This window comes from Phallusia mammillata, chromosome 8, assembly GCF_965637545.1.
Source record: "Phallusia mammillata chromosome 8, kaPhaMamm4.hap1.1, whole genome shotgun sequence".
Classification (NCBI taxonomy): domain Eukaryota; kingdom Metazoa; phylum Chordata; class Ascidiacea; order Phlebobranchia; family Ascidiidae; genus Phallusia; species Phallusia mammillata.
The window spans coordinates 5,836,582-5,863,842 of NC_137259.1; the positions used below are offsets into that span (position 1 = coordinate 5,836,582).

General features: G+C 36.4%; 3 protein-coding genes across 5 annotated transcripts; 1 reads left to right on the forward strand and 2 right to left on the reverse strand.

Moving 5' to 3' along the window:
- The first annotated feature begins 56 nt into the window (after positions 1-56).
- LOC145204571 (uncharacterized) lies at positions 57-14,672 on the forward strand. Of its 3 annotated transcripts, none has more exons than XM_080077163.1 (29): positions 57-272; positions 433-571; positions 824-987; positions 1,366-1,530; positions 1,637-1,672; positions 2,034-2,151; positions 2,320-2,559; positions 3,212-3,278; positions 3,443-3,590; positions 3,917-4,047; positions 4,640-4,776; positions 5,121-5,275; positions 5,770-6,080; positions 6,723-6,909; positions 7,038-7,202; positions 7,395-7,458; positions 7,543-7,638; positions 8,300-8,749; positions 9,126-9,185; positions 9,252-9,362; positions 10,226-10,291; positions 10,410-10,566; positions 11,276-11,438; positions 11,744-11,807; positions 12,021-12,070; positions 12,141-12,201; positions 12,656-12,774; positions 13,260-13,380; positions 13,662-14,672. In XM_080077163.1, the coding sequence occupies exons 1-29, from the start codon at positions 216-218 to the stop codon at positions 13,811-13,813; spliced, it is 3,954 nt and encodes a 1,317-aa protein (XP_079933289.1). In that variant the 5' UTR covers positions 57-215; the 3' UTR covers positions 13,814-14,672. The 3 variants fall into 3 exon arrangements, with proteins under 3 accessions (XP_079933289.1, XP_079933290.1, XP_079933291.1); XM_080077164.1 differs by having other exon boundaries at positions 75-272; positions 8,303-8,749; XM_080077165.1 differs by lacking the exon at positions 9,126-9,185 and having other exon boundaries at positions 75-272.
- A 2,937-nt stretch (positions 14,673-17,609) lies between these two features.
- LOC145205277 (splicing regulator SDE2-like) lies at positions 17,610-19,460 on the reverse strand. The gene is made up of 4 exons (XM_080077965.1): positions 19,137-19,460; positions 18,641-18,754; positions 18,411-18,566; positions 17,610-18,251 (listed from the first exon to the last, which is right to left on the reverse strand). Exons 1-4 carry the CDS (start codon positions 19,424-19,426, stop codon positions 17,957-17,959), a joined length of 855 nt encoding a protein of 284 aa, XP_079934091.1. The 5' UTR covers positions 19,427-19,460; the 3' UTR covers positions 17,610-17,956.
- Positions 19,461-20,571: 1,111 nt separating this feature from the next.
- On the reverse strand, positions 20,572-26,581 carry LOC145204910 (uncharacterized). The gene is made up of 6 exons (XM_080077523.1): positions 26,336-26,581; positions 22,920-23,197; positions 22,507-22,656; positions 22,063-22,212; positions 21,581-21,721; positions 20,572-21,278 (listed from the first exon to the last, which is right to left on the reverse strand). Exons 1-6 carry the CDS (start codon positions 26,483-26,485, stop codon positions 20,987-20,989), a joined length of 1,161 nt encoding a protein of 386 aa, XP_079933649.1. The 5' UTR covers positions 26,486-26,581; the 3' UTR covers positions 20,572-20,986.
- Positions 26,582-27,261: the final 680 nt, after the last annotated feature.

A 27,261-nucleotide genomic window follows, 5' to 3' on the forward strand; every position in this document is an offset into this window, starting at 1 on the left:
CGTGTAGTGTGCTATGTTTTTTCTTGAGCTTTTTTATTTACCAGTTTTTTTTTTCAAGGACATAACAAGTTAACAGATGACAAAAGTTTTCCACTATGTCGGAAGTATGTGTACAGTGAAAGCAAAACTGGACCAATTTGTTTTGGGCTTTAATTTCTAAACTAAATTTAAAAAAATCACCTCCATAAGAGACTTAGCTTACTTGGAGATTCAAAATGTCAGTTGATGTTCAAACAATTGATGCTGGTTACTATGCTAAACAAAGTGCAAAGGTATGTTTTAGTAATTTCTAAAATAACAATCGATATCATCATTATATGTCTTTGCCATTATTGTTCAATGAAGCTTCCTGCATTTGCAACAACTATGTTGAAAAAATTACAATCGGCTTAAAATACATCAGTTATAAATATTTGCACTTGTCCGTTTTAGATTCGCAGCTCCATTTCTTGGATTGTGCAAGTTTCATCTTTAAATACAGAATCGCAACACACCTATTTAAACTCAAAGCAGCCTCTATTGGATGCCAATGGTCAAGTTACACAAGAGACAAAATGGTTTTTGATTTCAGGTAATGAAAAACACCTTGACAAGATTCTTGAAAACTATTTTATTTGAAAGCGATTGCTTAAATGTTTGTAATGCAGACTTTAACTTTCATCAAGTTGTCTAGAAAAAACATTAAAATCTGATTAAATAAATAAACAGACTTAAATTCCAGTATGTTGTACTGAATAAAGTGATTTCCAAAGTGATTGTTTTTTTCATGGTTGATAATAGGTATGTGTAGACTTTGCTAACACTGTATTACAATATGTTTTAGGCTGGCCATATCAACAAGTACTTGCCAAATGTTTCAAAACATTTCCATCTGGTAATGTGTTCAATGCAGTGATTGAAGTTTTGTGCAGAAATGGGCTTTATCTCTTGGGCAACGATGAACCTATTATAACCCAACAACAGTTACAAGATAAATCCTTCAACGCTGTGAGTGATTTAGTTTCACATGCTTTGGGTCACTCCTATATTTACTTACATGCTACACCTGGTGTATGATGTAATCCTGTTTAAATAGCACAAAACGATATTTGATGTATGAATATCTGTTCTTGTTTGTAAAGCATGTGTCAATTTTCAAAAAAATATATTATATATTGAGAAAGTTTTAGCTAATGTTAGTTAATTTTTCTTGTTGTTGTAAATTAGTGTTCAGTAGCACCATAGTTTAAATATTTTTACCCATATTGTTAAAGAGAAAGCATCACACGCATATGTAACACAAAAGTGAATAAAGTTCATCTATTTCACACCACCTAATTGCATTGTTTCTTATGCAGCTGTTTCTAAAATCCTTGTATTTTTCAGGATGCCCATCTTGGAATTATTGATAAACTGATGCGAGCTGTTTGCTCTAACCTGTGGTCGCCAGTTGAAAAGGTTGTAAACTCTGTGAAGAAATTTGCACCTTTCTTTGCCTCAAGGGACCTGCCCAATGATACTGAAGAGGCAATCGTTCTCTGGTTAAACAAGGTATGTATTGTTTTGAAACAAAAAGAAGAATTGTTTACTAAAAAAATTAAAAAAAAAGAATTCAATGCATTGCCATATGACTTGGTTAACATATGTTTTATTTTAGGTCCAAACAAGATTTAAACAGCTTACAGAAATTGAAGTAAGTGTAACATATATACAATGTTTTTAAACTTTTTTGCTTAAATGGTAATGAGATTTGACTGATTTTTTATTTAAATACAACACACAGTATTTGAAGACTTACTGGTAAACTGGTACTAAAACACTGACATGCAAAGAATGCATTTGTTGTGACAGTGTGTTTGTTTAGTTGTGGTACTTGTAACGGCAGAGTCCATTTGCTTTATTGACCTGGGTAATAAAAACACTAACCTTTTTAACACATCTTTTTTGGTCACTAATATGTTGTTAACAAGTGTGATAAATTATTTAGACCCAGGTTAACTGATTGTTATGCTTTGTATGTAGTGTATTTTTTAATTCTGTTATTTTTTTTGCAGGCGTCAACAATTAATGGTCACCTTTCCCCACTTTCATTACAAATTGATGATGTTTGTGATAGTTGCGTTTTAGTTATGCTTCTAAACTACTATTGTCCAGATCACATACAAATCAATGGTAATTATGCCTTTTTATACATTCTGCTAAACCACTTAGAACAAAAGACATCAAATGAAAGTAAAAACAAACCATTTCATCAATATTTACAAAATCTCTTGATGTTACTGAATATAAATGTTTTACTGTTTTTTACAAAACTTTCAACAACCATACATACAATTGCAGATATCGTGATAAAAGACCCAATGTCAATAAGTGATGCTCTGCACAATCTCAACTTGGCGCTGACATTTTGCTACAACAAAGTTTTTCCTCAATACCAAATCTGCAAGTTTAGAAAGTTTCTCAGTGCTCAGGACTTTCTGCAATGTTGTGAGGAAATGCGACCAAACTTCTTTACATTCTACTCTTTTCTATTTTACTGTTTTGAATGTGAACCAGTGAAAGGAATTGTGAACCCTAGAGGTAAGTTACCTGTATTCATGTTTTTGTTTCAAATTAGGACCCAGATACTAGCTGCTTTGTGGGAATTCTTGGAAGACTGGCTTGATTCAATATATACAAGGCAACAATGCTCTTGATTCAATTTTCAGCAGGTTAGCAGGTACCATGGACCTATGTACCTAGGTTGGACTTTTCCAGCCTGTGTCTTGTTTGGGAGGACGTCTTGTTTTGGTATGATGCCTTCAATGGGCCTGGCATACTACGACTAATTATTACTAGTTTTTGGTACCGAATGTCAACTAAACACACCCAACTTTTAAGAGGGCTCAAAGTGTCTGGACTTCTCACTTTTAAGTCCATATTTAAACAGTATAAAGTCTGAAATATGTTGGTTTGTCTTGTGGTGAGGTGTAGGGTATTTGTTTCAACAGTAATAAAGTTACTGTTCAGTAAAATAAAACTTGACCTTTATTCCCTAAAGCTACTACATGACTATTGAATATAGGTACCAATACTAACATTCATCAGCAGATTTATGAATAGGTCGTTTTTTACATTTTAATGCCTATTTGTGATTTATTTTGAAGATCTTGTTTTTCAATTTGTACGTCGACCCTAAATGTAAGGTTGACAGGTTCATAAGACTGTTTCTGAAAAAAATTAACTTTGTCAGGTCACAGCGTCACCCATGTTCGAGAAGTGATTGTGGAACCTAATTTATCTGCAAGAAGCACCTCAAGGTTGGTTTGCCTTACTTAGGCCCTAAATCATCTGTGAAACTAAATTTTAGATAAAGCATATTGAAAAGTGTCTATATATACATTACTGAGATACATATCATAATTTTATCAATAAGTGTAGTATCTGAGTCACGTAACAGCAGTTTTAACATTGTTGTTGTTAGTCACAGAAGTCGAAGCGCTGATGAGGACCGTGACTCGACCTCTCATATTTCAGCACTTATTCCTGATGCTAAAGCACTTATCAGTGAAGCTACCAAGAAGAGCTTTCACCCTAAAACGCCTGATGTTAAATCATCGTCCAATCTCATGGTAATGAAGCGCTGTTTTAAAAATGTGGTTCTGTTTATTTGTCAATACCCATCTGTTTTTGGGTTCGGTATTTAGATACACAATTTAATACATCTTTTTGGATTGGTTTTTTTATTAAGTTGAAATATTTCTAAAATATGCAAAATTTTAAAAAAAATAGGACAGATTGGTCTAATAACATTTTTTGCTATAAAATGTACAATTTCTGTATAAAGTGGTCCTACATTTCTGTTATAAACTGCAATGATGTGTGTCTGTATTGTATTTATGCACCTCTATTGAATCATTAGTATCATAACATCCTTGGAAATCCCTTTATGACGCAGAGCACCAATTCCCAGAGCGATTCTGATCTAAGCAATTCCTCAGTACTCCACGGAATCCCACAAAGGCCACTTCTACCAAAACGAAATCATGAAGAAAGGCCACATTCTCGTCATATCACAACAAGCATCAGGTTACTATTTTTGCTTCACACAGGGGTATTGTTTCATCAAGTTTTATGGTTGTTTTGTAATTATATAGGTCAATATTGTAAAGTTGTTGCCTAAACACTATTTTGTTTCAATTTAATGCAGTACAAATTTTGTTTTAGTTAAATACAAGGATTGTTAGAAAAAACATATTTGGATTTTTATTACCCATTAGGAGCTATGTTTTTTACTATTTAATTAGTTACAATAACCATAGCATGCACAGGTATTATAAAAGTCAAACTATACTTAAAGGCCACAAATTATGTAATTACCTTTGTCTTGAACCTTCTAATTCCAATTCATAATACAGCATAACTACATACCTCTGTATGTTCTTTGTTTATTTTTCTATTTGTGGTTTTATATGTACAAGTTAAAATACTCTTGAACAGTCTAATGCAGAAAACTGCTATGTTTTTGTCTGTTTAAAGGCCACTGTGAATGTATGTTATGTATCATTTTATTAATCAAGTCTGAAATAGTTGAAAGTGCATAGTAAGGTTTTAATCACTTAAACCAAAATAATTCCAGCATTGACTAAGTGTTAAATAGGTATGTAATTTTTTTTTGTAGAACTGCACATGATCCCATGCAAAAATCCTCATCCCTGCATAACATCAATAGTGGTTTTGATATTGAAGTACCAGTTGATGTGAAGTCAAAATGGCAAAGGAATATTCTTACTCAACCTTATTCAGCACGTTCAAATAGTAAGTTATTTTGATTTTTTGTCAAGGCCATTTACAAAAGCAAAAAAGGAATGTTAGGCAATATATTTAGTACATATTTGTAACAGGATATTTGTAACATAACAAACCGCCATAGCAAGAACTGATTTATATCAAAGCACACATACTACAAAAATTATATGTATACATTTGATGTATATATGACTGCACAATAAAATGTTCATTGATATGTTTGGTTAAATTGTTTTTATATGGCCAATCTTTACATCACCTGTGTAACTAACATGGCTATTACGCTCTTAGTTAAAGTATTGATTTTTCCTAATGGTTTTGTCAGCCAGCCAAACATGCATTGTTAATTACAGCAAGTACAGCTTCATCAGCGAGAAGTCAACCTGCCAGCCCTGCTAAAAAATTCTGGGAACAATCAAATGTCGTTTCGACAGGCTTGCTGTCAAAAGTCGACATCGGCAGTGATTCAGAGATTGAGGAAATCTTCAGTGCAAGAGACAGTGTTGATGTATGTGATATTTTCTGTTTATAGGTTTGTTGACAAGCTGAACAATGATTTTGACTGATTTTAGACATTTTTTAGATGCCTTTGTCACAGTTGTGTTTTTAACACACAAACTGTACTGTTTTTTAGACTGCTCCCAGCATTGTCAGATGACTGTATTTTTGTCAGATATGGAGGTTAAATAAATTATAAAAGCATTAGGCCATTTGTGCCCAGTTGTGGCATCGAACAGAATCACCCAAGGCATGGCTTTTTTGCCTGTTAAAAAAACTGTGGTTAGATGGCTACCCTAGACAATAAGGCCTATGTCTTGTCATCAGCTGCACTAATAAAACCCTATATCTCAAGACAGTGTGTACTGTCTGCAGCTTACTTAAATAAAGTAAATTTCGAAACATGCATGGTTGATGTAACCAATCCAATGTGTTCTGTGTGATTTTTGAATTTATGAGTGCTGCAATAAAATGTACACGAAAAATCAATAAACCTATGTTTAGGATACTACATCATCACGCACATCCAATCTTGCTTGGAGTGATTTTACAGCAACATACAACCCATCCAGCTCCAGCACTTTTTCAACAGCTCGTTCGAACAATGTCGGAGATCTAACTTTGGAAACAGTGCGAACTTTGGATTACAAAACACCTCTTTGTAGCGGCAGAAATGATGTGACCAACTCTACAACACTAAATGCTGGATCTTCATCTGACCTCACAGATGTTACAAACAGTTTAGCATCGGGGGACAGTCAGTTCACCCACCCTAGCACTGTTACAGATGTTTTACAAGCTGTGGTCAGAAGCAGGTATGCTAAAACAAATTATATGGCATTCTTTAGTACTTGTATAATACTGTTTTTTGTATGAAAAGTTGTGCACACTTAAAACAACCAAAGAGTAAAACATTTTTCAAAGATATGTGCATTTATTAGGGATGGGCCTAACTGAGCCAGAACCAGAGTACTCTTTTGGTGCCCGGTTAAGCAGTTGCACAAACTGACCCGAGCATTAAATTCGCATATGCCCAGCTAACATACAAAACTAGTGTCCAAGAAAGGGTATCCAAGAACAAAAATGACTGTTTTAAATGTGTTGCATGGTGGAAAGACATATAACTTAATACACCACTGGTGTCATAAGGGACCTTAGAAAGCTACAAAACTTGGGTGGAATCGGAATTGTTTGTGACGTCCCAATGCACAAAGCGTGCTTGGCCAAGCATGGAGCATTAATGTAAAATGCTCCGAAAAATTTGCAAATGTATCACCACCCTTGTAGCCTTTCTTCCAGCACTGAAAATAGTGCTTAGTGATACATAAACCTTTAGTTGCTTTTGCAATGTCAAATACCTTGGCAGTTAATGCATTTGGTACCACTAGTAGCTTCCAATCGATATTGTCAGCTTGTTTTTTTAAGTTTTCCAAGCCTAACCACATGTTTATCTGCAGTGAAAAGTCTCCTGACAAATCAGCAACACACACAGACCCAAAATTTACGCAAGGTCGTGCTGCAAGTCAAACCAGTTATATTGTAAGCAGTGGAGCTTTCAATACAGCTGATTCAGCCCGGGCTGCTGGCTACCCAGTCATATCTGACAGGGGAAATAATTTGTTTGAAAGACCACATGAAATACCAGTAAGTTTGATGTGTGCATGTCATCAACACTTATTTAAATACAAACACCTATGTACTTGACTTTAGTAGGTAAAATGTCACTTTTTTGACATTATTGTTACCATGATTATGATTATGTTTACGATTAGACCAGTCCTGTTGTTCCAATGGAAACGGAACTCCAATCTCATGACCAACGTCTCATGGATATCATAGATAGGATGAGAGGAGTGGCAGAGCAAATTAGACAGCAGAAATTGGAATTAGAAAAACAACATCATTTCATGCTTATAGAAAAGAACCAACAACAAATGGTAGGTTATTTAACAGACTAGTTTTAAGTCTTTTAAAGCAGATGCAATTAATTCTTACTGTTAAAAATTTGATTACACTAATTCTTAATCTGTGCCAGAAAAAGATTGTTTTATTGACAAATTATTCTGTGCTTTTTTCATGCCCTTTTGTGATTCTAACACCCTACCTCAACATTACACTGTGTCTTCTAGTTCTACAAACGAGACTTGATGCAGATGCAACTAAAACAGTTAAAAGAAAGAACGCTGATTCAAGGTAACTATATCAACTATTATGAAAATATAAGTTAACAAGTTTACTTCTACATGACTCAGCAAATAATAAAATTTCATTTTCCAGAAGCCAAAAAGGAAGAGAGCAGTTCAGATTATTCTTCAAAAAGTCCAAGTCCTGCAACCAGTACCAGAAATGATGAACCTGTGGTTAATGGCTATGGTAAGTTTTCATCATTGTTCAGTTTTTTTTTCAAAGAATGCATGTCCTTCTTTTAACGTCCATTCAGTTGAACTAAAAAAATTGATGATTTTTTTTTTAATTTAGTGATCTAAACCTGCTAATAACCACCTGAAGTGAATTAAACTGCATTCTGTTACTTTGAATGTTGATTGAGTTTGGTATGAGATATCTAAGTTTGAAGTTACATACTGGACTTGATTGTTGATTTGTTTGGTATTAAAGTAGGCTGATAATGAAAAATCAAAGCTGATATTTTGTTTGTAAAAGGCTCAAATTTGTCATGTTGTTGGAAAATGCGATCGATAGGTGATTGCAATATAAAGTCACAAAAAGTTGTAGTTCAAAAGTCTGCTTTGCTATGGTACGGTTTGCCTCAATACCGATCAGTAGCTGGGCAAAATGGAAAAATAACATAGCTGCAAAGGTGCCATTTATCAGCCGTCCAGTGACGAAAAGGCAGTTAAAGCAAATGCATAATATTTTGTTTAAAAATCCCTGATTTGTTTTACACCCTTGCTCGACTATTTAAACAGTCTGTTCTGGATGTAAAGTGAAATCTTATAAGGTGGACACAAATATAAAATGATCTATTTTTAAACTGGAAATATACGTTTATCTAATTATATTGCTATTACCTCAGGAGGACCTACCCCTTCCCTTCTTCAAACCTCCAATTTCACACTTTCCCCGAACCGGCCGTCGACCCCACGTGACCTCACCGCCGACGTCACGCTCGTGCAGCAGAGACTCGACCAATTGCAGCGATCGGTGGAGCGAGAACGTCAGAAGCGAAAGGTCAATGACCTGGAGAAGAGCATCGACGGTCTGCAGGCTGAACTCAAGAGCCTTGAAAAATTCTCGCCCTCTCCTAGCCACAAAGCCTTAAACCAACAGCAGAAAGCGCCAGAGGTCCAGCCACATTTAAATTTACATCCTGAAGATTCCCTACAGCAAGGTGCTCCCCCTGTTGGGAACCATTCTACTGAAATTAAAACAACAGAGGCAAGTGCTCCAGCCGTTACACGCCGAACCTTGTTTCCCTCCTCAGCTCCGTCGAAAACGCAAGAACAATCTGTTCGCGATGTAACAGGTAACTTGTACGACTATCTGTTCGCGATGTAACAGGTAACTTGTACAACTATAAATCTTAAACGCAGTTTTGCCAGGTCAAATGCTCAATACAAAAAATGTTTTTTGACAACCCTCCAAAAAAAACGCAACCAGTGACAAAACCCCGGAAAATGATGTCGAAAACAAGCCCAAACGGCACAACTGCTTAAAATGTTTGAATCGTTTTTTGCAAAACAATCATCTGTTAATGACCAAACCAAATTTGTTTGTTGGTTGCGTCACCAGTTTATTTGTAATAGATAGTCAACTTTGAAATACCTTGTACTGCCTTAGTTCCTTGTATTGCGCAAAAACACATGCGACCGCATGTCTTGACCAATTTCGTTCATTTGCAGTGGTTCATGAAATGCAGTACAATCAAAACCACCAAACCTCCCAAAACACAGACCATCAAGGTGAAAAATCAATCTAGCACGCTTCTTCCTTGCAACTTTGCACACAACACTTTGTTTTGTTTCCAGACGGCAGCAAAGCCCCTCATGAGATTACAGTTTCATATGATTCGTTTTCATGCCAACTGAAAACTTCATCTTGTCAGTCGACACCCGCAAAATCGCCACTATTGGGCAGTCGTGAGTATTGCTTTTTTCCTATGTGCTCTATACCAGTGTTTCCCAACCTATGGGTCGCGACCCAAAGTTGGGTCGCCTGAACATTCTGTTGGGTCGCTTGTTTTAGTGACAATAAGAACATCTACTTTTTGATTTCGCCGTGTAGCGTAATTTTTATATATTTCCTAAGGCTATAAATTGTTGTCCAACAATAATTTCATCACAACTTGTCGTGATAATGGTTAAAACTGTTTGTGACGTCAAGTGATGTGTTAGCTCACAGTTAAGCGTTGTCTGGCTAATAATTCTTCGATTCAGCTCTAAGTCCTGGTTAAATGGAAATGTTAGGTCGAAAACAACAACACTATTTGTTCGTTATAAGGTTATTGATTTGCTAAACTTGCGTAGTAATTTTTAAAAAGCTTTCCGAATTTACAGACAAAAATTCAACTAAAATAGCATGTCCATGGGTCGCGAGAAACCACAAAACAAAATTTTGGTAAGTATTTGGGTCGCGTCAAAAAAAGGTTGGGAACCACTGCTCTATACTAAACCTGTTTAGTGTATAATATGTTTTCCTCGAAACAGATGTACACAAAAATATAAATTTAATGCTCGGGCCAGTTTGTGCAACTGCTCGGCCGAGCACCAAGCATCAAAAACAGCAATGCTCGGAACCGAGTACTCGGGTTCTGGCTCAGCTCGGCCCATCCCTAGTTTCCACCATCTAACGTATTTTGAAAAAGGTCCCCTTTCGAATACTTGTTTCCTATGTTAGCGGGGCGTGAACATGCAAATTCAAATTTAATTTATTGTTTCTTACATTTTGTGCAACTGCTTGGCCGAGCCAGCAACAGTCATTAAACAAGTTTTGTTTTTAATAGCTGTTGAGCAGCAAACTGACACTGAAACAACGATGGTACATCAAAACGAAGTAGACAAAAAAGGAGGTATAATGTAGTTCGTAATTGCTTGTATGAACTTTTCAATATGTTACAGATAAGTGAAACATGAATGACACAAAATGTAGTGGTGCAAAAAATGTAACTTTTGTATTGTTCTATACAGCAATGGGCTTTGAGATTGTTGATGAGAAGAGTCCAGCCACCAAACTTGCCAAGAAAAAGGAACAGTTCCTCCTCGGAAGACTCAAGAAGGAAGAAGAACAAAGGATGAAGCAGATGGAACGGGAGATGGAAAGCGAGAAGAGAAAACGAGAAGCCAGGTGAGCTCTCTCTATAAATGAATAAGATGAAGCTTACTGTCATTGCAGTGCAAAAAACTGCTAGCTCTAATAGTCAAGTGTCGATAAAGAAACAGTTTTAATGACCTAAATAAACCTATTGGCCATCGTTAACATGTTATATAATGCAAGTTGCATCATCTAGGCAAGTTATGTTATCACAAAGGCTTTGTCATCTTGTCTTTCGCACATGAACTAGCTGACGAATAAGGTTTAAACTAGCTTATAATCCTGTTTAAATTCCTGCTAAATCAGTGTTTCTTAACCTTTTTAGCGCTTGTACCCCCTGAGCTTTCATGAATTTTTTTCGTACCCCCTGTCTACAATTGCCGACAGAAGTAAATAAATTTGTAATAATAGGAATTAAATTCAGTGTATTTATAACTTGCGTGTTGAATGCATGCATTAAAACAGTAATGTAAGTATTAAAAAAACAATCCGTTATAGACATATAACAAAGTTACTTGTTACGCATTCTTCACAAATATGCCTAAATAGCGTATAATTTCACACTGCATGTCGTACCCCCTGCTTTGGTGCTTCGTACCCCCAAGGGGTACATGTACCCCTGGTTAAGAACCCCTGTGCTAAATGATTGCTTAGCATTCTTATGACAGTGATTCGTTGTTGTATTTTGCTTATTTAGTATCATCGTGGTTTACTGATAAAAACATTTTGAATTCTTTTCCAGAGAGCACCATGAGAAGTTGATGCAGAAGAAACAGGATGAAAAGGAGAAGAGAGATCGGAGGTTGAAAGACTACCAGAGGAGAAAAGAACAAGAAGAGGAGGCTGCTCATAATACAATGAAACCTGGTATCATTTCCAATACTCCAGTGTCCAGTGGAAAAAAGGTATTCAGCGGCATCCTTGATGAACCGTTTTTGGATTTGTTAAAAAAGGCCCTGCTTATAATGTTTGATAACTAAACATATATATATATAAAGATGAAAACATTCATACTGGGATCAGCCCTTAAGCATCCATGCAGACCAGCAATCTTGACACACTCAATTATAGATCATCCTGTCGTGGGTTTGAATCCCACCGCAGGCTAGTTTTTTCTAGTCTGTGTCTTGCCATATTTAAGATGCTTGGGTCTGTGGTGGAATTCGAATCCTGGGCAGGACCTATGTTGATTTACTGTTTCTGTTCACAGACTCACAAGCCGAAGTCAAACATCGCTGAACAAGTAGAAGTTTTGGAAAATATTGCAAACCTTGGTAAACTGTGTGACCCAGCTGTTTCAGAGCTCCATGAATGTTGTTTCATGAGATTGTAACCAACAAATATATACTATTTATTTAAATAGTATCAATTCTTTCTATTTTGTCACTAAAAGTTACTTTTTGGCTTAAGGTGGGCCTTTAAAAAAACTAAAATTGGGCCTTTTATTTGTTGAAAAATTGTAAATCAAATGTTTCATGTTTTTTTAGATCTTCCCACAAGCAGTCATCACGGATCAACCAGAAATTTAACATATGGGGTACTGTTTTGCTTTTGTATGACATTTAATTTGTTTCATTTCTGACCGACATAACAAAATTGTGTTTTAGGTAAAGTCCCATCGTGATGAAGAAACTGAATCAAATGGTTCTGGTGGTTCTGATTATAGTGGTGAGTAACAGCTAGTAATTAGGGATGGGCCAAAACTGCAAACGTTCTGTTGCGTCGAACACCAACGAGCACGCTCGGCGCATTGTGATGTCACAAACATTCTCAATTCCACCAGAGTTTTGCAGATTTTTGAGGTCCCTTATCGTCAGCAGCGATGCATTAAGGTGTGGAAGTCTCAGAAGTAACGCGTTTTTTCACCACCTAACGCATTTGAAAAAACACACAGTCCTTTTTGTTTTTTAAAAACATTTCAAGTACCTGTTTGTATGTTATGTACATGCAAATTTAATGCTTGGGTAAGTTTGTACAACTGCTCGGCCGAGCACCGAGCATTAAAAACAGCGGTACCAAGTACTCGGGCTCGGTACCTAGTACTCGGGCTTGGCTATCTCTACTAGTAATCACTTCCAGGGCAAACGTTTTTTGGTCAATGTATCTTATTTTCATTTCTTAGGGCCAAAGTTGTTCAAGCAGCTGATTTCAAAGTCAAACCGAGCGCTGATCAACAATGCGCTCAACCACTGTTGTTTGCCTGGAAAGGTCAATGAAACTGTTCGAAAGAAAACGTTAAGGGTATGACAATCTTCAACTTAACAAACAATATGCAAGTTGGCGAGAAAACCCAAAGGTTTATCGATGCTTCCCTACAGTCATGTTTCTTTTCAACTTAAGATTTGTGTTCGCTGGTAAAAATAATTGTTGATTGATTAACAGACTTGTATGCATGAATTGGATTTGGCCAACGCCAAAGTGTTTTACTGGCTTATTTCACAGTGTTGTAAACTCATAAATACAGTTTTTAGAATATGCGCCAATCAAATTTAACTTAACATAACAGCATAGGTAAATTTAACATAACAGCATATTCGCATCTGCTTTTAGGCTGACAGAAATAAAGTTGTATTTTTTTCCATGTGGTAGGTTGTATGTATACCTTTATAATACACCAAACAACTAAATATGAAATGTTATTTTTACTCTTTTTTGGTTGAAATGTTACACAGCCATAAATCACAGTGATGAAAAAATTGCAATTTAATGTTGTTGTTACACCTTAGGCATTGGATGAAAGCAGTGCTCGCCATTTGATGATTTTGTTTCGTGACAACAAATGTCAATACAGAGCTATATACAGCTACAATCCAGATGAAGAAAAACTTCGAAAAATAACCGGCAATGGTATGTTAAGCATAGAGTGATACAAATTGAAGCTTACTAGACAAACTATACTTTCAGACCAAAAGTGTTTTCGTAAAAGCTCGGACAAACAGGTCCAGCAGTCGTAAGGTTGTGGGTTCTATTCCCATCTCTATTTAGGGTTTGAGTATTCTGAAAATTGTGACAACCACACCTACGATTTTAAGTTTGTAAATAATCAGTAAACAGCTTTATGGCTTAAAAACAAGTTTTTGCGCTAAAATTTTACATGTTTCAAAAAACTTATCTCCCTTTTATTGTAGGTCCTGTTTCCATTATTCCTTCAATGATCGAAGCTTTGTTTAAGTACAACTCAGGACGTCGCACCTTTAACTGTGTCCCTTCCAAGACTCTGGCAGTCAGCATTGATGCCATTACTATTAAAAGCTCTTTATGGCAGCATTCTAAAAAGTAACTCTCGTCATTTCTGTTTATTGTGGTACTGAAACCATTGGTATTAATATTGTAAGGGCTATTCGTGTTTATAATAAAATAACAAACAATCGTTCTGACTTTTATGCTCACATGTGGTATGCTGTATTCCCTGTAGCGTTTAGTGCCACCTATTTATTGCCCCTCATAGATAACATACACCTTCACCTCAAAATGGTACATTGGTTGTCATGCAAAATCTGATGGTGCTTATGGACATTTTAAAACCACTTTTGACAAAAATTGGTGCATTTAATTCTTTATTGAACTTTTGTATTTTCATATTTTGTTTGCCGGTAACAAATGACTCACTTGTAGCCATTATAGGTTTCAAATGTGGTAATAATAATTGGTGCGGCTACAACAGCAATGTTGGTTTCACTGTGAAGACACAAACTCCATTTACATATCTACAGCAAAAAAAGGTTTTTGAAATACATGAAAAAATGTTCTGTTTATCTTTTTGTTATACTTTGATATGAGCTTGGTGTTTGAGCACTACAGGTTTTGCGATCTTCATATACCTTATCTTTCAAAATGTCTTTAGTTATGTCCAACTTAAACACTATTCAGAGACTGAAAGCACTGTTAACTGTTTTCATCTTGGTACTGGCATAATCTCAACAGACACTGTTGGCTGAATGTAGGTGCTTATTTGTTATTGTTGTTGGTTTACTTCATTACTGTTGTTGCTGCTACTGTTATTGTTTTGTTTTTTCATGTGTATACACAAGTTTCACTGTTAAGTGTTTCTGTTGTAGACTTGAATCTTTTTGTTTGCGATTGAATTGAATCTATTCGATACCAATTTGGAAAGAAATATATTATTATGTGGATCTGAACGATGTGTAGTCTTGAATTTGATGCAGTTACAGTCATTTTTACAAGGAGTATTTCAAGGTGCAAAAAACACAAACAACAAGTACTATTGTCTTTTGGGATCTGTGAGCTCTTATGTTGGTTTTGTAAAGATATAGCTTTTTTTTCAAGAAACTTGTCATTATTACTACAGACGAATCCGGTTAATCGCATACCGGTTAATCGCATAATCCGTTTAATTGCATCACAATTAAAAATCCCAAACCGTCGCCCATCGTTTGTTAAGAAAATCGTCCGGTTAATCGCATACCGGTTTATCGCATAAACCGGATATTCGCATCGATTTTCCACGAAATATGCGATTAACCGGATTGATGATCTCTATGCAAAGTCGAACAGCCCGAGTATTTGGAATAAAAAACGACGATATGATAGTAAAATCCTCCGGAGGTAATGTACGCGAAAAAGACACAGATGCATTTTTGCATTCCACACCAAATAACGCGTTTAGCGTGAAAATGACACGTCTCGACTATAAAATATTTTGGAAAAGTTATAAGAAGATTAAATCGGCGTTCAGTGTACCGCTGCGCGATAACAAGGAGTCGTTATCTCACAGCCGTGCACATTGATTCTTTTTTATTGGCTTATCTAATCGCCAATAGTTTAAATCAAGCGTTTGAATAAAGAGTTCAACGTGTTAAAATTACGAAACTGGTGTTCCGGCAAAGACGCTGATTGTAATTTCTTACTAAGTGCGAACTGCACCAAATTCGAAGTTTTAAACTGTATTGAAATTTTAACAAGGTTAAATGTAAAACAAATGTTTAAAAATGTTTTCTGTTATATTGTTCATGACCCGCCAAACACGTAATGGTTGTAAAAAATGTTAGACCGCAAGTAATCACACCATGTTGTTTAGATTCACGTAGTTGGTAACGTGCCAATGATTGCCATATTTTGTCTTCTTTTCGTGACCTTGCGCAAGTTATCAGGTAAAACGCCGATTAAGAAAGGCATTTATTCCTGTAGTATTTGTTGCTGCTTTAAATTTTTGAAGCAACGATCACACGTTAATCACGTGACAGTCACGCTAATCTTGCAGCTGCAGTTTTGCTAAGTAAGCTAGAAAGTAGCGCCACAATCTGAGTCGTTAAAGTTTTGCTGAAATCAAATATTCTTTTTGTCAATTGGAAAACGGGTTATAACAGAAACTGATGCAGCTCGCCTTAGTGCCCTTGCGCTGTAGAATGTGCCAAAGTTGCAAGTTTGACTAGGTTTCGGTCGTGTACTTGCGGGTTTGGGCTTGCTTACTAGCACTTTGTCGCTTAACGCGTTGGTTTAAACTAGAAAACGAAATAGGTTTGAAACAACAGGCCATTTTACGTGTGTATTATATAGAAAACTACCCAAAACAAGACTAAAACGTCATAAACCGTCTTCATAGGGAAGTTCCCAAATTTAAATGTTGGGCCGCTTAGCTACGATGCGATGTAACATATCTTTTCAAATAAACCTGACTGCAAGAGAAAGCACAAATCAAGCGAACTGTGGCGTGTGCGCCAATTAAGAGTGTGTGTGTGCGTTTCTACTGTTTCTTTAACACCTTTAGGCGATTGCACCATAGCCACGACAGGAAACATGACGTCATGTATTGCACTGAGAGCAGCAATTTTTTCAATTCTCGGCTACAAAAGAGATAAAATACTGCTCCGTTGCCATAGTTGAGCGTCACTGCAACTTTGTTTCAGCTGGGGAAGTGAAAATGAGCACTTTTGTTAACGGCGTGTACTGTTTACATAGCAACCGGATTATCGCATAATCCGGTTAATCGCATCAAATACCCTTGGCAAAACGATGATGCGATTAACCGGATTAGTCTGTACTACTTAAATACACTTTGTGCAGTATATCATTCACTATGAAGATATACCAAATATAAAAATGGCATTTCATCCATATACGTTATTGATGGGCAATAACATACAAAACAGCCTTAATGTGATTCAGCTTAAGTCATCCCATTTTCATTTCTCACTGCATCAAAAACATTTGCGCTAGTCATAAGTAACATAATTCACACTATCCTAACGTGCTGTAATACTGACTGCTGAGGAGGATTCACCCACATTATTGCCTTGCTCATTTGCATCAACACTTCGTGGATCAGTTTTGCTTTGAGAAGTGGATGAACAATCAGGGGAAAAATATTTTCAAGTTCAAAACCTGTAAGAAAATTTGCTGTCAACAGTCAAGGTTAATGAGCTCATGTACAAATCATTACCTAAATATTAATTCAAACTTGTTGCATTATAATATCAACAAAACCATCTTACTCAAACCTTTTCGGTTGATTAGCAGACTTTCGCTTATGAGCAGCTATTCCAGCTTTTAAGGCATCTTCAACGTTGTCTTGAGTTGTTTCCAAAGATTTTTCATATGCTGGGTCATTAAAAAAGTGCTTCGGTATTTCCAACTTTTCAATTCTGGAATAATATTCCAAAATGTTACACAAATAACAAACTTGACCATCTCAATGAGGTTTTTAGGTCCTACACACTTTTTTACATCTTTGCTCTGCTTTCTTTTTTGGCCATTCAATCATTTTCTTTTCATTGTTTACATCTCTCATTCGGTTGTGGGTTCTATTCCACTCTTCTATTTAGGTCCTGAAAGCACTGTTAACTGTTTTCATCTTAGTACTGGCATAATCTCAACAGACACTGTTGGCTGTATGAAGGTGCTTCTTTGTTATTATTGCTCTTGGTTTACTTTATTTCTGTTGTTGTTGCTACTGTTTTTCCATGTGTATACACAAGTTTAACTGGTAAGTGTTTCTGTTGTAGACTTGAATCTTTTTGTTTGTGATTGAATTGAATCAATTCAATATCAATTTTGGAAGAAATATATTATTATGTGGATCTGAACGATGTGTAGTCTTGAATCTGATGCAGTTATAGTCATTTTTACAAGGTGTATTTCAAGGTGCATAAAATACAAACAACATGATAAAGGAAGAAAAATAAAAAGCATTGTTTTTTGGATTTGTGAGCGCTGAAGTTGGCATTGTGGAGATACAGTTTTTTCAAGAAACTTATCATTATTACTACTGTTTTAAAACATTTTTGGCAGTATATCATTCACTATGAAGATATAACAAGGCTAAACATGGTATTTAATCCATACATGTTTTTGATAGGCAATAACATACAAAACAGCCTTAGTGTGATGGAAGTTTTCAGCTTATTTTCATTTCCCACTATATCAAAAACATTTGCGCTGGTCATTAGTAACATTATCCACTCTCCTAAGTTGTATGACTACTGACTGCTGGGGATTCATTCACATTATTTCTTTTTTCATTTGAATCAACATTTGGTGTATCAGTCTTGCTTTGAGAAGTGGGTTCATTTGTTGGTATATTGTCAGATTGTGTATCATCTTTGCTTGAGGAACCCCCAGAGGCTGTAGGAACAGTTCGTTTTGTGATCATTGGAAGAATGTCATCTTCATCATCTGAGGAATCAGCATCTGAATCAACATCATCCATTCCCAACCATAACTTGGATTTTTTTGTCACAGGGTCCACTTTATCCTTCTCACTAAAGAAATAAATCATAATTCTTTAGTGAACAATCAGTGAAAGAGCCAAGGTGTCAAAAAGATCATTAAACGAATTTATATGTACCACATATGTACAAGTCATTAACTAAACGTCAAATCCAAAACCTGATGCACTAAAGATAAATAAAATCATCTACCTTTTCGGTTGATTAGCAGACTTCCGTTTATGGGCAGCAATTCCAGCTTTTAAGGCATCTTCAACATTGTCTTGAGTTGTTTCCAGGGATTTTTCATATGCTGGGTCATTAAAATAGTGCTTCGGTATTTCCAATTTGCGTTCCAACTTTTCAATTCTGGAAATATATTCCAAAATGTTACACAAATAACAAACTTGACCATCTCAATGAGGTTTTTAGGTCCTACACACTTTTTTGAATCTTTGTCTTCTTCCTGCTCTGCTTTCTTTTTTGCCCATTCAATCATTTTCTTTTCATTGTTTACATCTCTCATTCGCCTTCCATTCAAATCTCTGCATGCTTCCCTTTCACCAAAATGATAAGGTTGGTAAATGTATTTGATGCAACATACTAAAAGCATACAAAAACTATAGCCGACCAATACCAATGTGTTTTTATAAGCTGTTGCTGCCAGGCATAATATCAACATTACAGATACCTTCTGGCAACTACATTTCTTTTACCGATGTTTTTACGAATGCACACCCAGTGTTATTTACCCTGATGAAGGCGCCCATTACAGAATGAATATACAAAAATAAAACTGCCAGAAGATCTCTATAAGGTGCTCTTTATATATTTTTATGATAAAAGGGTTTGAAAATATGGTCCTATACTTAAGTGTGAATTGAAATTACAGAACTAAACTTGAGCATAATGCAAAAGCACCCAATATTCTTGTTTTACTTGTTGGTGGTCTTTTCAATCTGGGATCCCATTGCTCTCAGCATAGATCCAAATCCTCCTTTGCCTCCACGGAGGCGCAGATGAAGACATAAAGTTTCTCCATCCGAAACTTGGTCCTCATTTTGTACAAGTTTTCCATGTTTGGTAAAATAAATAGAGTCTTCTACTAGATTTGGAATGGTTCCATTGTCCAACAAACTGCAGACGACCGATTTTACATTTCCTTCCGCTGTTTCAATACATTGGGTCCCAGCATTCACACAGGTCAAGTTGACGTTAATTAAACACATCTTAAAAACCTATTTGTAAAGCCCAGCTGTTTATTTTCGTAACTCTAAAATTGTTCTATTTGTGTTACTAATTTACCACAGAATATGCACTCACACAACTCAGTACTCACGTATTAACAATTGTCTGATTTTCCAAACATTTCTGTTTATTTGTGCAGTTTTCTTGTCAATTTCGTTTGTCACATCGGTTCACTAACTGTATAAACCAATGTGAAAACAATCAATTACCGGCGGGAAAATTGTTCTGCTTTTACAAATACTTGTGTCTCAGTAAAATACGGCTCCATTGTAAATGTGTACTTTCCTCTTTCCCATACGTCTTTGAATCTAAATATTTAGGCTTTGTAACGAAATTGAAAACTAACCTAACCAACCGTGTTAGGGAAAGAGGGTGGGGTTCAACAAGAAAAGAAACCGAAAGAAACCATGCCCGATAGTTTCCAGCGCCGGAAAAAAACACTCATGAAATAAAGCTTACATTTAACTTTGGAGTTATTGTGTTATTAGTTATTTGTTTAATGGTGACATTCACGTTGAATGACGTTGAATAAGATAGTGTAAGGAATATATAATTAGGCTACATCATCAATTCAAAACACCAACAAATTAAAATACACAAATAAGTAAGCAAAACAAAAAATACTAAACAAGTAATACAAAAAAACAAAGCATGGCATAAAGATTGATTGACAGTTGGTGATGTGATTGCAATGCTTGGTCAACGAACGCTCAACGATATATGCTATATCTACCCAGAAGCTCAAGACTAGGCTATATTACATAATAGTTTGCTGTGTTGGTTGAAAATAAGTGCGTAGCCTATGTGTAAAATTCGAAATGAAAATAAACGCAGCAAACCTTATGAAACACTTTAACCAAACAGAAACACTTAACAGTGAATTTTTTAGTGTTAAAGCCACGCAGTGAAGTGTTGAAAGATATGCGGCCGGCAAAGCTTAACGTTAAATTAGCCGACGCCGAGGTAGCCTACGTCGGTCGCGTTAGTAACGAAGTTGCATTGTTACCCCCGCTATCAGATAAAACTTGTGTGGCTTGTCACTTAACTGATAGAGTCATGGTAATTAAATTACTTGTAAAACTTACGTTAACGATCGTGAACTAGATGGTTTAAGAATAAAAAAGGAAACGGCTTCGTCTTTTATTTTTCCCATTAAATATACAAAACATAAAACATTTGTGAGATAAAAAAAACAGTGTAGGCTAATTTCCAAAAACAAAAAGGAACTTATTTGCTCCAAAACAAAATTATTTGGTAAACTTGGGCGACATTTTTGTGCCTAATTTATAGCATAATAACAAAAAGAAAAACAAGTTTACTAAAGTAAAGACAAAATATTACCATAACCTGGAATCGTAAAAAATACTGCATTCATTTTAATTCGGAACATATAGGTAAGGAAAAGTTTAAAATTAAATCATTCCACGATGTCTAATATTCGACCCTCAGTTACACCATTTTAGGCAAACCCAAGTATTTCTTGCAGGGGTATCATAATAAGCAATACACAGTGAAATAAGACAAATTTTTTGCACACAACTTCAGACGTCTCCCAAGCCAATACGATATCGAAACTGCATAATTTTGCGCGGAATCGTTTCTGTGACGAGTGATTTAGCCGATTTGTTAAACGAGTAATTGTTGAAAAAATAGACAAAGAACATGCTCGAACTGCGAATTAGAAAAAACAAAACCAAAAAAACAGAGATTCCTGGGTTAACGACGTTTCCTTCCTTCATGGCAGCGCATATGAAAAACACACAAGGGAAGATATAGACAAAAAGAAGTATTGTTGTTAACCTAAATGCCCATGCCTGTCGTTTCTTTGTGACTCTGTGAATTACAAAAAAGTAATTGACAGATTATATTTTTGTAGTTTCGTGGCGTCATCTTTCTGTGACGTCATAGTCCGTTATTTTTTTAAAAAAAAAGGGGGATTCAAATACATCTGGTTGTTATCAGATGAAACGATAATGTAAAGATTAAGGACCAATGTTTTAGGATATCGTATGTTTCTCCCTTTTTCTCGCAACTTTTACCTATGTTATTTTCGGTGTCCTTTCTGTTTACGTAACTGTTTAACAATGGAAATGTGATGATAAATGACTACGCAAATCAATTTGACTTTGACTGACCTTGACATTCCTTTCCACTTCTTACAAGCTTCGTATACGAACAATGCGACCCAGGTTACAGTTAAACCAGCAATAATAAGACCTAGAATCAGAAGTGATCGAACCAACCAGATACCGTCGATCCCGTTTTCCGCCGTGCACCTACACGGCAAATGTGTTTCACACCGTCTAACAAAACTTACAAACACTTTGACATATAACCAGTGGTGGGATTCAGCCGGTTCTGTAAAACCGTCTCAGAAAATTTTACGAGATCAGCGAACCGGTCAGCATTACTGGTTACTGTCAATGGACTTTTTGTAAAAGAACCGGCTGAAAAATATGACTTCTGTGAGAGAATTAGCTGACCAAAAATTTGAATCTCACCACTGCATATAGCACAAGTTGTTACTGCTACATAACGCTATGTCAACTTATTATTAGCACGTGACCACAAAACTGGTTAGATTTGCGCTTGGTCAAAGTACAACTTGTACACTAACCTTCCCAGCGTTGAAACAAACGAGGGTGACATTGTGTAATATGCCCAGTGATCCAGCATTGGATAGATGTAAATCAATGCAACGATTAGCCAAACGAGGGGACACAATATTTTAAACAAGGGTAGTTTTTCGTACTTCCATGCCATATACCTTGAAAGCGAAAATATTGATTTTAGGTTTGGATAGAGCATGTTTCTAAAAAAATGAATGGTGCGTAGTAAAATAACATTCACAAATGTCGAACAAATCAATTAATCGATTATTGTGTAAGTGGTGGTATCGACTGTATAAATGTGATGAGAAGAAACATAAAATAAAAATAAACAAATGCGCGTAAACGCTGGTTGCACAATACAATACTTCCGGACGAGTTCGGAAGAAAAACTCATGACACGTTTTTAATAGCCAGCGCTTCTGGGTCACTAAACATAAAAATAGACCTACTTTAGTGGCATTTTGATTCGTTTGTATCCGTTGTACATTTCGAAATTCATTAGAATAAAACTGACCACCACACAAATTCGCAACAGGTATCCTTGGACGCACAGTAAGCCCTTGTTCAAAATCACGTTGTTAATAAAGTTTTCTGGAGACCTTGAAAATACAAAAGCGTTACAGCATAACTAGGTATCAAATAAAACTTGTTTATTTTATTGTTTATCTAATAAAACTTTTATAACTTTATTTTAGTTAGAATAATTCACTATATATAAAAAGTTTGACCGAAAATCTACATATTCGGCCCAAAAATAACTTTGGTGCATCACTTTTTTTAACAGCCTAACTTTGTTAAACTTTGTTCAAACAAACTTAGTAACGAGTTTCAATTTGTTTTTAATCTGTCACAAAATTCTTACCCAGAAACGAACCCACAGACCAACTCAAATTGGATGTAGGCTATTAAAGTTCCAACAACTGAACCTAATATCATATCCGATACTGCAAAGTGTTTCCTTATTAGCCCTCCGATGTAGTTTAGATCAGGGTCATTGTTGACGGTGAGAATGATAAGGATGTTGGTCGCTATGGAAACCAGGACAAGAAGAGTGGCCACACCAGCTATAGTGATGTGAACAGCCTGGTTGATATCCATGAAAATTGAGGCAAAAATTTTTGCCTCACATGTTCGTTGCATCTGAAAAGTGTGATGTTAGATCAATATAGTTGTTTGTTATGCAGTTTATACCATCCACAACAACCAACTATACCTGAAATGACCTACATTTTTTAAAGCAGAATATCTAGAAGTGATATAAAACAAACCACAGCTTTTCAATGGTATATACCTTGGTAACACTAAAAAGATATATGATACTATTTCGTGTTTATTACCAAATATAATGCAACCATGCAGTCGAGGGGACCTAACGTTAAGGAGGGCATAAAATTGGATGGCACAATTAAGTGACAGGGGCTTACAAAATAGTGATGTTGGTGCATGAAAACGACTAGGGGTGGAACGATGGTAGAACCAGGGGGCCCTGTTAACTAACAACCCGTGTTAGGCGCCAATAAAGACGCAGGTAAACAGGCTGTGTGTGGCAGTTTATTTACCCCTGATTGTTCATCGCTTTAATTGTTTAACCATGCAAAATCTTATTCTCCCTTATTTTTTTCGAACCCAGGACACTCCCGGGGACGAATCCCGATCGGGGTTTTTATGTCTGTATGTGAGTCAGGCGCGCCCGACCAGTCCTCCAAGTTCCTGCCCCATTTTGGTCTCCCTGACTCAAGAAGCACTGGTCATGAGATACAGCGAAACTTATGTCGAAAAATACCATCCATAAGTGTACGCTAATGACGTCATGTAACAGCTGACGTAACATTTTTTGCATATACCAGCAGTGTTGCACCCTATGTTTAAACTAGCAAGTCATCGTACGAAAAAAAAATGATAAAGGTTGACTAATGGTGCAAAAAAGGCATGTGATTTTTTTCACAGACATTGTGTAGTGGTGTTCTGAAATTGTCAGCTAAGTCATGTCAATCTGCATAACGGGAATCATCCGTGGATCAGGACGATTTATGTATAAGTACAATTTTTTTTACTTTGTTGCTTAAAAATAAGACATTTCCTAATTTGCGAATATTTCCCATTATTGCAGTAGTTGTGCGTCGTTTTAAAGTAATAAGTGAAAAATAGCAAAACGTTTAAAACGAAAACACACCACTTAATTTATTCCCCCACGATCGGTACATCGCTCACGAAACTAATTTGCTGTGTTTGCTGCCCCTAAAACAATCGCTGCTATAGGGTAAGTGACGTCACCTTTTTGAGAAACGCAATAAACAAGCTTGAATACCCCATTTACTCGAAGCCGCGGCTTATATTGTTTTTTAGCTGCCGTTTGTGCGGCTTATAATCGAGGGCGGCTTACACTCGAGGGCGGCTTATATTTTAATTTTATACCGAAATTGTTTCTACACTCCAACATTTAAATTATTTGTGGTTCAAAACATGTATGCGTGTACAGATTATACGTCGATATACGTTCTGTTGGGTACAGTTATCAACGTAACTAACAGATATGGGCAAATAGTCATACCATATAACAACAGAAAGATGTATTAGGAAACAATCGTATCTACAATTCCAGCGTGCGGCTTACAATATTTTTTTAACACCTCAACATGCGGCTTACAATCGAGGACGGCTTATAAACGAGGACGGCTATACAACGAGTACAGCTTAAAGCTTTGGTGACAAAGGAAAGTAAAATTTCAAAGTCGTGCATGTAGTAGACCCGTATTATCAGCCTTCAACGGATATGACTAATCTAAAACCCCATTAATAAACGGGCTACTCTAAAATACGCAATCTACGCAATCTACTAACCAACTTAGTAAGATGTTGACAGTTAGGGCTATCAGGGTCTGGGTGAGGGTTTATAACAAAAAGAACTATATAATTTAATCTCAGATACCTTTGAGGCCTAATTTTCTTGCAAGTGTTAACATGCGGAACGATACGGTATTTAGTAGCCTACCGCTCTCAACACACATGTGAAAATTAAGTCTAAACTGGGCATCTTAAACTAAATTACAGTCAAACTTCGATACTATGCCACCTTGATATTATGCCACCCTCGCTACTATACCACTTTTGATCGTCACCAACTAAATTCAATAGAAAATATATTTACTATGCCATCCCTTACCCTTGATACTATGACACATGAGAGGACAGCATTACTGTATTAACGGTCTGGTTGCGGATTAAAAGTTGGGCCTTCTGACAATTTTCGGTTTGAGCTCATGATAAAACAGAGAAAAAATGAAAAACAAATCGTTGAGTAAACAAACGTGGTCATGTTAAGAGGTTTCACGGCTTTGCAGCGAGTTATGTAAACGCCGTTCCGTGCTTGTGTCACGACAAAACTAACAGATCTTGTTTGTTCTATGCAGAATCTATCTGTTTTTTGTAATAAATTATACTGTACCTTATACTATATACTGTAATAAATTACAATCGTACAACACAACGTGGCACTACAGTACATTGTCACGTCACAAGGCTATTTTTACAACCGACCCTCGGTATTATGCCACCCTCGATACTATGCCACTTTCTCTCGGTCCCAAAGGGTGGCATAGTATCGAAGTTTGACTGTATAGTGTTATTTTTATTATAAACCCTCACCCAGACCCTAAAAGCCCAAACCGTCAACATTTTTAAAAGTTGCTGCGTTTTACAAGTAGATTGCGTATAGATTGCGTATTTTGGAGGAGCCCTTAATAAACTACCATCAAACATAAACCGACCGACCCTTAGCTATGCTGCTTACCAATTTGCAAACGCCTACACTACACAATGCCCAGCTTCAGAATCCTTTCAGTTTCCTAAATCGCAATCTCGTGTTATCCTAGTGCAGGGGTTCTTAACCAGGGGTGCACGCACCCCCAAGGGGTGCGAGAACTGTTCCTAGGGGTGCAAGGGGTGCTGAATCATTAAGGTTGGTAAGGTCTATTCTATTTAAGCAATTACAGGAGGGGGAGCGAAAATTGGTTGGTGATTTGAAAGGGGGTGCGAAAATTGGTTGGTGATTTGAAAGGGGTGCAGCAAGGAAAAAAGGTTAAGAACCACTGCTAGTGTTACTTGCATTCGTGTCCATACAGCACTTAACCCTAGCCAACTGCTTTGTTAAACAGTTAGACAGGGTTCCTAAAATACGTTTCATATCTTTCTTGCAAATATCTACCCTCACAATGGCAAATATCCATAATCAAACCCGTTGAAAATAGATCGTTTGTTAGTAACAATCGTGTGTGTTACCTGTACGAAAGTCTGTCCATTTGCGAAAAGCCAATGCTGGTTCTCTAGTACTGATGTAGTGTTGAGATATTCCTGTAAGCTGCTGTTGGCATGGCATGGCGAATAACTGCGGCAGAATTCGACTTGACTTGGAGCTGGTAATAAACTCATTAGTTGTTTCAGCACAGTACAATGATATTGTAGTAAATATGTTTATTCCTTTGCCTTAAAGCACTGTTAACTCATCTGAAACGGGAATTTAAAAGTGGAAACGAACGAAATCTTTTTAGTTTTACAAAGTGGTTTTCATTACGTGAAACAAATAACACAGCCATTATCACATAAAGACAGATGACGTTTTGTGCCTTGAAAACGCACAAAATAAATATCTGATATTATCTGTACAAATTATTGGCAGCCAAGTCTGTAAAACTCAGCCTTTAACTAGAATAGCAATTCAGATTCTACCTCTTCCCTTTCGTTTCAGCACACTCTAAAAAACTGAATAACATTAACCCAAGAAAACAATTGTACATTCTGCAACATTTAATATGGCGGATTATAACAAACATGCTTCCTCATAAAACCCGCTCGCTTGCTTGCACGCGATGTTCGCTGGACAAGGCCTTATTTGATGTGGGTCCGCCGTTGTTACGCTCTGTTACTATTACGCTTCGCTGAATTTCCGGTTGCTGGGCGTCGCCTCGCCCCCCTTGTGCATCGCTCCTAACTCTTGTAATTGAGTAGATCGTCATTTCTCTAAGTAATCTCTTTGTTAAGATCGCACGATTTTCCAAGCTATACTGACATTTTTGTGAGACTTGCAAAGGCTTTTCTGGTGTATATAATATGTGGCCTTGCTGCTCAAAGGCAGTTCTTGTTGTGTCGTATTCCTCTCGTATACTATTCATATCTAACGTGTGTCAGAACTAACATCGAATTAATAT